We start from the raw sequence: 12,380 nt of genomic DNA on the forward strand, positions 1-12,380 counted from the left end.
CGACCAGAGGGCCCCCTGACGGCGCCCTTCCTAGCATGAGCCAATGGGGAAGGCGAAAAGGGGCGCGCGGGCAAAAAAGGCCCGGCGTGGCCCCGTCTCCCAAAGTTCCATGTTCCGAGCCGCAGAAGTTTCTCGGGGTCTTAAAGTGGGATTTCCCTGCCGTCTTCTCCCGTTGGTAGGTGGGTTGCGAATGCTGCTGGTGGGTGTGGCTTTTCTGCGAGGCACCACCATGCCCAACGCGGAACCGGAGCCGGGGGTCAAGCCCTTCTGTCAGTTTACCTGCGTGACCTTAAACAAAGAAATCTTCCCTTCCTCTCTAGGGCCTCACTTACCCCTCTCTGAAAAATGGGCGGTTTCTCAAACCAACACCAGAAAGGGCCAGTGTTTCTAAGTTATTAATTAAAGGTGCCCTGGATCCCCTAGCCCTGAGCTAGGCTTAGAAGTTTGTTGCACCATCTCCTTTCTCCTTCCTCACGCCCCAGTCACCAAGCCTTCCATGGCTCCTCAGTGCCCTTAGGAGAAAACCCAGACTTTTTCTGATGACCTAAGAGACCCTGAGTAGTTTAGCCTCAGGCAACATCTCCAGATGCCACTCCCAACCCCAATCTTCATTCACGGTACACCATTCCCGACTATCCTTCCTAAACCCACAGCCGCTACTCAATACCGAACTGTAGCACTAAATCCTTTAAGGCCCTGCTCTGGCTCCCCTCCTGGAGATAGCACAAGCTCTCCCACCCCCAAAACTTCTTGTCCTGGCAATCTGACCCTACCACATCCGACAATCACCCGAGAAGGTAAATACTAGTATCGTCTCCACTTTACAGATAAGGACACTGAGATTTGCAGAGGTCAACGTATTTGCCCAAGGTCATACAATAAGAAAGTGGCAGAGCCAGAACTTGAACCTGTCCCACCTAATTCCTGTGCTCTTAATTCCTACTCTACTGTTCCTGTGTGCTCCAGAGCCTACGCTGGAGGTTAGATTTTTTTTTTTTTTTTTTTTTTTTGGTGTGTGTGGGAAGAATGCCATAATGGATTTGAATCCTGGATTGGAGTCCAGCACAGCCCTTCCCTGCTGTGTGACCTCGGGCAAGTGATCATCCTCTTTGAACCTCAGTTTCATTCACTGCAAAATGGGGATAAGAACTGCCTATTGTATAGGATTAGAGGAGAGTTTGATAAGATCACGTAAGTAAAGTGACAGAGGGCCTGACACAGTGTAAGTACTTTTTATATCCACCCCGAAGTACTCAAAGTGGGACAGAGTACCTAGAGCTGATGGGGGGGTGGGGCGGGCAGCTCTCAGGTTGTGGGAGGACCTCACCCAGCTGAGGTAGGCAGGGAAGACTTCTTGGAGGAGGGGATGTCTGAACCAAGATCTAATGTATGAGTAGGAGATAATCAGGTGAAGAGAGGGGAGAAGAGAGAAGGGCATTTAAGGCAGAGGGAACAGCAAGTGCGAAGGCTTAAAAGTGGCTTTCTTTTCTTTTTTTTAATTTTTATTTATTTATTTATTTATTGCCACGCCGTGTGGCTTGCGGGATCTTAGTTCACCCCAAGCAGGGATTGAACCCGGGCAATGGCAGTGAAAGTGCCAAGTCCTAATCACTGGACCACCAGGGAGTTCCTAAAAGTGGTTTTCTTCCTTTGAAAAGATTACTTTGTGGAACATAGGAGAGGGGTTATGAGGGTGACATGACAGAACAGGCACACCCGTCCACACAGGAAGCTGTAGACACAAAATCTCTCTTTGGCACGTGCGCACGCGCACACACACACAAACTCAAGTACAGAGAATCATGTCACAGAGACAATACACAGAATTATACTGTCACACAGTCCCATACGTGCATCTAGAATCACACCACCACACAGACAACACACAGGTACAAAAAAAAAAAATCGCAATGCCTCCTACACTCAGGAACACAGAAATCCACAGTAATGAGAAACACACATAAGGCTGAACCATTTCACCCAGACAGTAACACATGTAGGAGGAATTACAACCCTCCCCACACACAGGTTCACAGAATTATGTCACAATGACCCACACAGAATGAAAACATCACCAGACACACAACGTTACATAGACCTATATCACAAAGTGACATGGACACCCAGTCAGCCGGTGCACCCCCACCCCCTGAAGCGACCCCACAGATGAGTCAACACACAGAGCTCTGGTGCCTACCAAGGTGAGATCTTTATGGGGGTTTAGAGATCAGTGGGTTTCACAGCCAGCATGGCTGGTCCAGTCCCTTCCCCTCCCCCAGCCCCCACAGTTCCCTCCATAGAGGGCCTAGGTCACCTGCTGAGAGAGGGAGGGGTCAGACCCTTCCCCTCATAGCACCGATCTGGACAGGCCATCCCTTGACAAAACAGTGAGAAGTGCCTTCCATAAAGGGGGTGAATTGGGTTGAGAGAGGGAGGCCTTTTCCTGTGGGAGACCGAGAATAGCACCATCGTCGAAAGAAGGTTGGGGGAAGGGGACGGGGACACATAGGTGGTGGTGGAGTACTGAGGAGTCCTGGCCTCTCTCCCCACCCCATGATATGCAGATAGGGCTGTGCGTGTGCCTGTGCGGCTGGGGAAGTCACCTGGATTGTGAGGGAGCCCCAGGTTCCCCAGATACCTGGGGTTAAGTAATAGTAAGTACATATCTGAGGGCTGAGGTGGGGAGGGAGGGGGTTCTAGGACAGAGAACTTTTAGGGATATGAGACTGAGAATGGAAAGGCTTGAACATGAAGTCCACTAGCTCAAGGACCTGGAGGGTAGGGATCTGGGATGGGAAGACTTAAGGCAGAGAGTAGTAATTAGAGCAAGTTGAGTTGGGCGGGAAGCCCAGAATAGAGTTAGGAGGGTGGGGTCTGGAGTGAGGGAGTCAGAGGTCTTAAGATTCAGAACTAGAGGAATCTACAGGGCAAGGTCCAGATTCTAAAATCAGAAGCCTTTGGAGGCTGAGTTCTAGAGCCAAAACAATGTGGATCTGAAATAGAGGCACTTGGATGCTGTGAGGTCTAGAACCAGAGATACAGAGTAAGGACTAGAATTTGAAAAAGTCTGAAGACCAAGTTCTAGGACCAGAGGGATTTGGGAGTTGTAAGGTCTAGAATCAGGAATTTAAAGCTGTAAGGTCTAGAACCAGAAAAATTTATAAGGCAAGGTCTGTAATCAGAAGATGTTTGAAGGCTGAGTTCTAGATACGTGGTAGTTTGGAGTCATAAGATGTGGAATGAGGGGCAATTGGAGATTGTGAGGTCTAGAATCAAGGAAATTTATAGGACGAGGTCTGGAATCAGAAGACATTTGAAGCCCATTACTAGAACCAGAAGAAAGGGAGATCATCAGATCTGGAATCAGAGGGCCCTGGAAACTGCAAAGTGTAAAGGTTGTATAGTCCAGGACCAGCCAGTGGTAGCGATGATGAGGTCGAGAGCAAAAGAGAACTGGAACATTGTGTCTGGTTCTGAAAGGTCCAGACACGAAACCCATAAGGTCAAGACATGAAACCCATTTTACTTCTTTTTGATGGGAGAAGCAAGTCTCGAGTGTAGAGTTGAAAAGGGATGAGCTGGGCATCGTGAATCAAAATGATTGAGACATCACGAAGTCTAGATTTGGAACGAAATGCGTTACAGATCAGGAAGACTAGAACCAATTCCAAGCTTGGGGATGTGGGGTTCCAAAATCAGAAGAAATCTGGTTGTAAGAGCTGGAATCAGCAGGAGTAGGAGCATGTGCCATTGAGAAGAAGGGAGACCTGTGGGGAGAGCTCTAGAACCAGAGGAAGGCGGAGAGTGAGCTCTAGAACCAGAGGAAGGCGGAGAGTGAGCTCTAGAACCAGAGGAAGGCAGAGAGTGAGCTCTAGAACCAGAGGAAGGTGGAGCGTGAGCTCTAGAACCAGAGCAAGGCGGAGAGTGAGCTCTAGAACCAGAGCAAGGCGGAGAGTGAGCTCTAGAACCAGAGGGTTCTGGTGGTCCTAGGCCTGAGGGAGTTGGAGGTTGTGAGGCCTAGAACCAGACAACTTTAGAAAGCATGAAGTAGAAAGATAGACAGAGTTGGAGATTGTGGGGTCCAGAAGGAGAAGACGGTGAGATCCGGAATCACAGCGGTTTGGAGGATGCAAGGTCTAGAACCAGAAAGGGTTGGAGGTGGTATGGTCTGGAAGCAGAGGTCGGAAGCTACACCTGGGATAGGAAGACCACCTATGGAGTCGGGGTCCAGGTCAGGCAGGAGCCAGCAGAAGTCCAGAGCGGAGGGGTGGGCAGAGCTGGGTGGCCGCTTGGGAGGCTAAGGGCTCAATCAGGAGTCGCCAGGGGTGAGGTCTGGCCCAGAGGCCTGCCGTCCCCATTGACACCTGAGTTGGTGGGAAGATCAGGGTCCCACATTCTTGTGGACCCCAGGCAGTTCGTAGCGATGAAAAACATATCATGAAAGCAACAAAAATAAAAATAAGAATGAAAGAAAGATGGATGGAAAGCAAGGTGCTTCTGGTTATCAATACTCCCCCAAGCCCAGAAACGCAGACCTGAGCCCCAAACTCCACCACCCCTAATTACCGAAAATAAAGCCAAGAGAATTGGAGAAAAGGATGAGGTAACCGGTACTGAGAACCCCAAGGGAAGTCCTGAGAGAAGCAGGAGGGGGCCAGGGACCCCCTCCCAGAGGTCACTGAGCTGAGACCACCCCGGAGCACCCCCAGACAGTGGGGGTGGGGCAGAGGGGTGGGGACTGAGGTAGGCCTGAGGCGGGCGGGGGTCACCGAGAGGAGAGAGGGAGCCCCTCTCCCGGCACCTCCGTCCTGTGCATTGGCTGCCGGCTTGGAGTATGATTGACGTCCTTTCTTGTGGGGGGAGAAGGGAGGTGGGAAGAGGACCTGGCTCAGTTGGCCTGGGCCAAGCCTGCCGCTGGCTGAAAGTGGCTCCTGGGCTGGGCGGTGTCCTCGTCCGGGTAGAGAGAGAGCAGGGAGGGGCCCAGGCCTGTGGGGGAAGATGGAAGGTAAACCAGTGGGGAGTTATCACCCCAACCCGTCTTCAGACAGTTAAGAGCATGGCTGGTGAGGCAGGCATGCCCGGATTCAAATAGGACTGAAATCTTGGGCAAGTGCTGTTCTCTGAATCTCAGGTGTCCTGATGTTAAGAAGCCTGGAGCCAGATGCCACCTGAGTTTGAATCCAGGCTCTGCTATTTACTTGCTGTATGAACTGGGACAGGTGACTTTACCTCTCTGTGCCTCAGTTACCTCATCTGTAAAATGGGCTAACAACAATACCTCCCCTGCCTCCCACAGGGCTGTCAGTGAGGAGTAAATGAGTGAATCCACGTAAAGCGCTTTGAACAGCGCCCAGTGAGCTGTGGTCATCTGGGAAACAGGGATACTTAGACCTACTTCACTCATGAGAATTCACTCATTCAAAAAATATTTGTTGAGCACCTACTGTGTGCCAGGCACTGGGGACACAGTAGTGAACAGGATAAATGAAACTTCCTGCCCTCGTGGGGCTGACATTCCAGTGAGGGACGTCAATTGGACCATGTACGTATGTAACAGACTGAGCACAAAGCTTGGCACAGAATGAGCTCTAGATAAACGTTAGCTCTTCAATTACAAATATGTACTGAGGCCTTGCTCTGTGCCCAGGCTTGCACACACGGTGAAGCACAATGACCAAGACAGGCCAGGCCCCTGCCCTGTGAGGAGCAGACAGACAGTAATCAAATAATGTTACAAATTCCTACGTGAACGTGGACTGTGATGAGTGTTTCAAACCATAGCTTGGGAAATGAGGGAAGGCTCTGTGGAAGGAGTCGTATTTGATCTGAGATCTAAAGGATGTAGTAATTAGACAAAGAATGGAGGGAAAAGCATTCCAGGCAGAGGGATCAGCATATGCAAAGGCCCTGAGGCAGCCTCCTCAAGCAAGATGACTTCAAAGTCTTCACAATGCCCCACAGTGGCCCTGTGGAATCTGCTTCTCTCCTCTCTTCTCTGTGTTTTAGCCACACTGGCCTGATTTTTCCCCATAGAAGACAGATACACTCCCACCTCAGGACCTTTGCATTCGCCGTTCCCTCTGCCTGAGATGCTCTTCCCCCAGAAATTGTCACAACTCACTCCCTCACCTCCTTAAGGTCTTTGTTCAAATGGCACCTTCTCAGTGAGACCACCCCTAATCATACTGTTTAAAATGGAAATCCCCCCACCACAGAACTCCTTTTTCCTCTGCACACATTATTTTCCCAAGTAGCACTATTTTTCATCACGTGTACTCTTTATTGCATTTGTTTCTTTGTTCTGGACTGTCTCCCTCACTAGCATGTCAGCTCTGACCCCTGTCAGAGGGCAGGGGTTTCCGTGTTTTGTTCCCAGTTTTGTCTTCAGCTCTTAGGACAGTGCCTGGCACTTACTGTGTGTTTAGTGAATATTTGTTACACACATGAAGGAAAGAATGAATTAAAGGATAGTGACTGTGGCTGAAACGGAGGATGTGAAGCAGAGTGCAGTCTGAGACGAGGCAACAGTCAGACCCCGCAGAGACTGGAGTCCAAGATGAGGGGCTTGATCTTTCTCTGAAGGGCGCTAGGGAGGCATAGAAGAGCTTTGAGCAGAGGAAGGCCAGGGTCAGATTCGTGCTTTGGAAAGCTCCCTCATGGCCAGTGCCTGCAGGTTTCAGATGGAGCTATGGCTATTCATAGTTGTGCTGGAAGATGATGAGAGCAACACAGACAAAGCAGCTTGTCTCATACTCTGCAGCGTTGCGGGGGTGGGGTGGTCTGGGACCAGCATCACCTTAAGGGCGACATTTCTTGAGCATTTATTGTGAAACAGGTCTCGTGCTAAGCTCTTCCTGGGCAGCATATCCACAAGTCCTCAAAACATCTCCTTAAAGTATGAACTCTTATATTGGGTGGGCCAAAAAGTTCGTTGGGGTTTTTCCTTATGGAAAATAGGCCCCCACTGACAAGAAGGGGCAAACCGAGACTCCAGAAGCAGAAACTATCTCCCAAAGCCACACAGCTGGGAATGACCAAGGGACAATCAGACACAGGCTTCGGGAGACCTAGACTCAGGCCCGGGCTCAGCTTCCACCTCAAGGGACAGCTTTGGCCAGCCCCTGCCTCCCTCAGGGCCTCTCTTTCCTCCCACAGTGTCCCCGAGAAGAGGGAGGGGCTGCCTGTTTCCACTAAGGTCATGTCCAGGCACAGACAGACCCCCCCACCAGCCTCAGAATCATCCCACCCTCTCTCAGCCATCTAAGGCACCTCCCACAGGAGATGGGGACCCAGAGCCTCTCTGTCTACCCAGGTTGCTACTCACCCAGGGGCTCATTCAGTTCTAGGAGGTGGGTGCTGGGATCCTGCTGGCTCTCTGGGGCTGGTCCTCCTGTCAGAAGGAAACTCTAGGGGACACAGACAAAGCCACCATCATCATCGCCATCATCATCACCATCATCACCATCATCATCATATCCAAGGAGGCAGGATGGGGCAGTGGTTACGGGCACTGTGGTGTTCAGTGGCTGCTTATTGGCTGTGTGAATTAGGGTGAGTCACTGTCCCAGATGTCCTCTGTGGGTCCCTCCAGAGCCTTGTTCTCCCCTTCTTCAGTGCCCCAGCAGGCTGACCTGTGCGTGTGGACTCCACCAACGTGCAACCTTGCTCTGTGTGTTCCTTTGAGGTTCACATGATGGGAGATACCAGCAGGTGGGAGGAGGAAGACAAGGGGTATTTGATCTTCTAGCTGCTTCCCTGCTGGGTCATCTTGGGTTGGCTGTGTCCCTCCATGGAAGGTTTCAGCTCTTGCAAGGTGGACCCTACTCTCTCCAGGATCCAGTGACCACCCCTCTGCCCTGTGCCTTCAGGCTAGGGATGGTGTTGCTAGCCCCAGGGTGATGCCTACACCTTTGCCAACAGTCCTGTTACTAAATTCTCCTCAACACCCCATTTGAACATGTTCTCTGTTTCCTGTCCAGTCTCTGACTGATACAGTTGCTTAACCTCTTGTGTGTGAATGTGAATAATAATAATATTTCAAGAGTGGCTGTAGGGACTGAATAATCATGCAAGGCACTTGGTGCAGTCAGCGTCTGGCACATGGTAGGCACTCAATAAATCAGAGCTGTTGATATTCTCAACCACACTCTCATGTTCCAACAGCGCTGTTCAGGGCTTCCCTGGTGGCGCAGTGGTTGAGAGTCCGCCTGCCGATGCAGGGGACGCGGGTTCGTGCCCCGGTCCGGGAAGATCCCTCATGCCGCGGAGCGGCTGGGCCCGTGAGCCGTGGCCGCTGAGCCTGCGCGTCCGGAGCCTGTGCTCCGCAACGGGAGAGGCCACAGCAGTGAGAGGCCCGCGCGCGTACCGCAAAAAACAAAACAAACAAACAAAAACCCAGCCCTGTTCAGAGTGAGGAGCCCGAGGTGCTGCTCTTGTTCGGTTGGTGTTTATACGCCCACTTGTCAATAGCCCACTAAGAGCAGCTAAGGGCCGTCTCATGCCAGTCCTGTGAAATGTAACCATCTGCTACTTCCCAGATGAGGAGACTGAGGCTGAGAGGTGACGTCACCCACCCAGGGTCTCACAGTTACTGAGTGACGGACCTGGGACTCGAGCCCAAGTCAGTCTGACTCTAGTGTCTGTACTCTTAAAGCTACACTAATAATCAAAGGCCAAGACCTGTGCTAGGTTTGGGAGGGAGTGTTCCGTGGGAGCAGAGAAGATTCCTAGAGATATTCACCCTTGTCATTTCTCCCCTTACCCTGCTTATTTTTTCTTCTTAGCACCTACCACCAACTTACGTCTATTTGCAAAGCCCTTCCATACCTGTCGCCTGAACCAGCAGATCAAGGTCCTAGCCCTAGCTGGATGGCTGACCGTGCATTTGACCTTCAGCCAGGCCCTCCCTGCCTCTCTTGTTTTTCCATCTATAAAAACTAGGTTTAAGCCTGCTGGGTTCTGAGGGCCAGAGAATCCCACGAATCCCCACACATACCAGGCTGAGGGGAGGCAGCAGGAAGTTTTCGGGTTCTGGGCTGGGGGACCGTTTGGGGGGTCTCACTCCCAGCAGCTCCACCCCCTCTGCCTCGTCCTCTGCGCTCTGGGCCAGGGCCCTGGAGGAAGACAGGCAAGAATCTCAGAACCCAGCAAACCTGGGCAGGTGTGGGCACCAATGTGAGCAGGTGATGAGTGTTCATTCACTCCCCCAAGCACCTATTTATTCCTTTACTCATACACCCACCAATCCATCCATTCATCCATCTGCCAATCCATCTTCCCATTCATCTACCCAGTGATCCGTCACCCACCCACCCACCCACCTGTACAACTACCATCCGTCTATCCTTCCATTCGTCCGCCTATCTGTCCATCCACTCAGCCACCCACTCATCCATCCATCCATCCATCCATCCACCCAACTACTAGATTCACTAATTTCCTCCCTCTCTCACTTCACAACTCTTTATTAGGCACCCACTGTATATCCACTGAAAGCCTTGGAAAATAATGAGATGTATCCATGAAAGCCTTATAAGGATAGTAACGAGACCACCCTGGAGACTAAATGGGCACACGCCTACAATCTGGAGAGCAAAAACTTGAGTATTCGTAGTGTAACATCTTTGGAAGGGGGACGTGGATCCTCTGAAATTATACGCGAGATCATGTGTCTATATGTGCATGTAAATCTTCTTGGGAAGGGTCCATGGCTTTCAACAGATATTCAAAGGTGTTAGGGAACTTAGTTCTAGACAGTTTCTCTGACACTGTGGCAATGTCCTCTGAACTATGACAAAAATTGTTACTAGGCCAGATAGAAACAAATTCCAAAGGGGAGGGCCGTGGTTGATTGGTGGGATTTGGATAAACAATGAGAACAGTGGAGGGCACTCCAGAAGGAAGGCACAGCCTAGGCAAAGATACAAAGTTTGAAACAAACATGACATGTGCTGGGGACACTGCGGGCCTGGCTGGAGCAGAGGTCAGGGTAGGAGGAATAATGAGGGATGAGGCTGAAGTAGGAGGCAGGAGAAAGATGGGGTCAGGGACCTTCTCTACACTTCTTTTTTTTTTTTTTTTTTTTGCCACGCCACTGCTTACAGGATCTGAGTTCCCCGACCAGGGATTGAACCCACACCCTCAGCAGTCAAAGCGTGGCGTCCTAACCACTGGACCGCCAGGGAGTTCCCTCTACACTTCTTTATATCCCACCTCTACTGTGGCTCACCTCTTCCGAGCCCCAGCCATGGGGGAGGATGCTGAGGGGTCCCCTCTGGAGGGGCTGGAACAGCTCAGCCGGGGGTCGCTCCCCCAGCGGGGCAGCAGGGAGGGCTCAGGGGTTGGGGGCGACATGCCGTGGAAGCTCCGTGCACGGGGCCGGGGAACAGCCCCTGGAGGTCTGTGGTAGGCCCTGGGTAGCTGCTCACTGGAGTTGAGCTGGAAGTCATCATCCATGGAGATGTAGGGGGCCAGCATCTCCAAGTCCAGAGCATCGACGTCCTGCGGAGGGCAGGAGGGAGTTAAGAGCATGAGCCTTGGCCTTGGGTGGACCCGGGCTAGAGTCCCAGCTCCACCACTTCTGAGTTGTGTGCCTGAGGTCAAGGGTCTGAGCCTCAGTTTCCTCATCTGTAAAATGGGTAGAAGGACTCTGTGGTAGCCAGTTGCCAAGATGGCCCCCAAGGATCCTCACCTCTTGGTATTCACACCCTAGGTTATTCCCCTACTATGGTGACTAGGGCTGACCTGGTAACAATAGGATATTGAGGAGATGATGGTGTGTGACTTCCAACATTAGGTTGTAACGATACTGTGGCTTCCGTTGTTGCTGTGCTCTCTCTCTCTCAGGTCACTGGCTCTTGAGGGGAGCCCTCTGGAGAGGCCTACATGGCAAGAAACAGACCTCTTGCCAACAGCCAAGGGAGGGATCTTGGAAGTGGATATTCTAGTCCCAATCAAGCCTTCAGATGACTGCAGCCCAGCGTGACATCTTGACTGCAACCTCATGAGAGACGCTGAGCAAAAGCCACCCAGCTAAGTGATTCCCAAACCCCTGACCCTCGGAAAGTATGTGAAGCAATACACGCTTGTATTAACCTTCAAAGTTTTACAGTAATTTGTTATCCAGAAATAGATAGCAAATAAGATTTTGATAAGGAGTGTGGGGTGTAGCTGTAACAAAAACCTAAAATGGGAGAGGGGCTTTTGCACTGGGCAGTGAGCAAGGGCTCGAGGACTTTGAAGGGCCCGTCAGAGGAGGCCTGGATTGCCTTGAACAAGGCATTAGTCAGAATTTGAACCACGAGGAGCCTGCCACTGAGGGCTTGAAGGCAAGTGAGGAACACGTTATCCGAGGCTGGAGGAAAGATTTTTGCTGGGAAGTGGCTGAAAGTTTAGCAACACTGTCACCTGCAGTTTTGTTGAAAGTAGAAAATGTAACTAGTAAGCTGGGTGATCCAGCTAAGGAGATTTCCAGCCAAAGTGTTGAAGGGGCTGCCTGATTTCTTCTTGCTTACTTGGAGTGAAAGGCAAAGGGAGAGAAAAGATAAAGGAAGAAATGTTAAACAGGAAGGAGCTGGGGCTTGAAGGGCTTGAAAATTCTCAACCTCCCTGTGCAGTGAAGAATTTTACCCAAGAAGAGGTTCGGCCTTTGTCCTGGCTCCTGGGAGGTGACATCTAAACCCTTGGAATTTCCCAAGTGATAGGTGTGTCTTGGCTACTCGTGATGGACCCCTTGGACCACACCTGATAGTTTACTCTGACAAGACAACTGAGGATGGGGACTCTCCATGCCAGAAAAGCCAACCATGGGATTTGAGGGCTGGGGCTTTGGGCCCCATGAAATCAGCCTGACCTCCAAGGAAAATGTGTGTGTGTGCTGGGGAAGGTGGAGATGGAGATGGAACTCAACTACATTGGCAATAACTCAATTGATCATGCCTACACAATGAAACCTCAATAAAAACTCTGGAGACCAAAGCTGGGGTGAGCTTCCGGGACTGGCAGTATTCCATATGCATGTTTCCACACATCAATGACAGGAGGGTAATACCATCCCTGGGGACCTGAGAGCTTTGAACTTGGGACTTTCCCAGTCCCAGATTCTACCCTATGAATTTCTTCCTTTGGCTATAATATTCTTTTGCTATAATAAGACTGTAATCATAAATACAGTGCTTTCCTTAGTTTTATGACTAGTTCTAGTAAATTATAAAACCTGAGGGAGCCCATGAGAGTCTCCGAATTTGCAGGCAGCTGCTCTGAAATGAGGGTAGCCCTGGGGACCCCCAAACTTGTGGCTGATGTCAGAAGTCTTGGGCAGACTTGAGAGTCTGGAGGACTGTGCCCCTCACCTTGGGTTTGGCTGACTCTGGGAACCAGAT

At 51.0% G+C, this 12,380-nt stretch overlaps 1 protein-coding gene across 2 annotated transcripts in view; it reads right to left on the reverse strand.

The window, feature by feature from the left end:
* Nucleotides 1–4,799: 4,799 nt before the first annotated feature.
* HIF3A (hypoxia inducible factor 3 subunit alpha) overlaps nt 4,800–12,380 on the reverse strand; it is a 28,731-nt gene continuing 21,150 nt past the window's right edge. For both annotated transcript variants that reach the window (XM_060132477.1, XM_060132476.1), the window contains 4 exons: nt 10,229–10,500; nt 8,996–9,113; nt 7,325–7,406; nt 4,800–4,986 (listed from right to left, as the gene is read on the reverse strand). In XM_060132477.1, the coding sequence (XP_059988460.1) occupies nt 4,889–4,986; nt 7,325–7,406; nt 8,996–9,113; nt 10,229–10,500 (570 nt within the window). In that variant the 3' untranslated portion in view covers nt 4,800–4,888. The remainder of the gene's footprint in view (nt 4,987–7,324; nt 7,407–8,995; nt 9,114–10,228; nt 10,501–12,380) is intronic.

This window comes from Lagenorhynchus albirostris, chromosome 19 (assembly GCF_949774975.1).
Source record: "Lagenorhynchus albirostris chromosome 19, mLagAlb1.1, whole genome shotgun sequence".
Lineage (NCBI taxonomy): Eukaryota > Metazoa > Chordata > Mammalia > Artiodactyla > Delphinidae > Lagenorhynchus > Lagenorhynchus albirostris.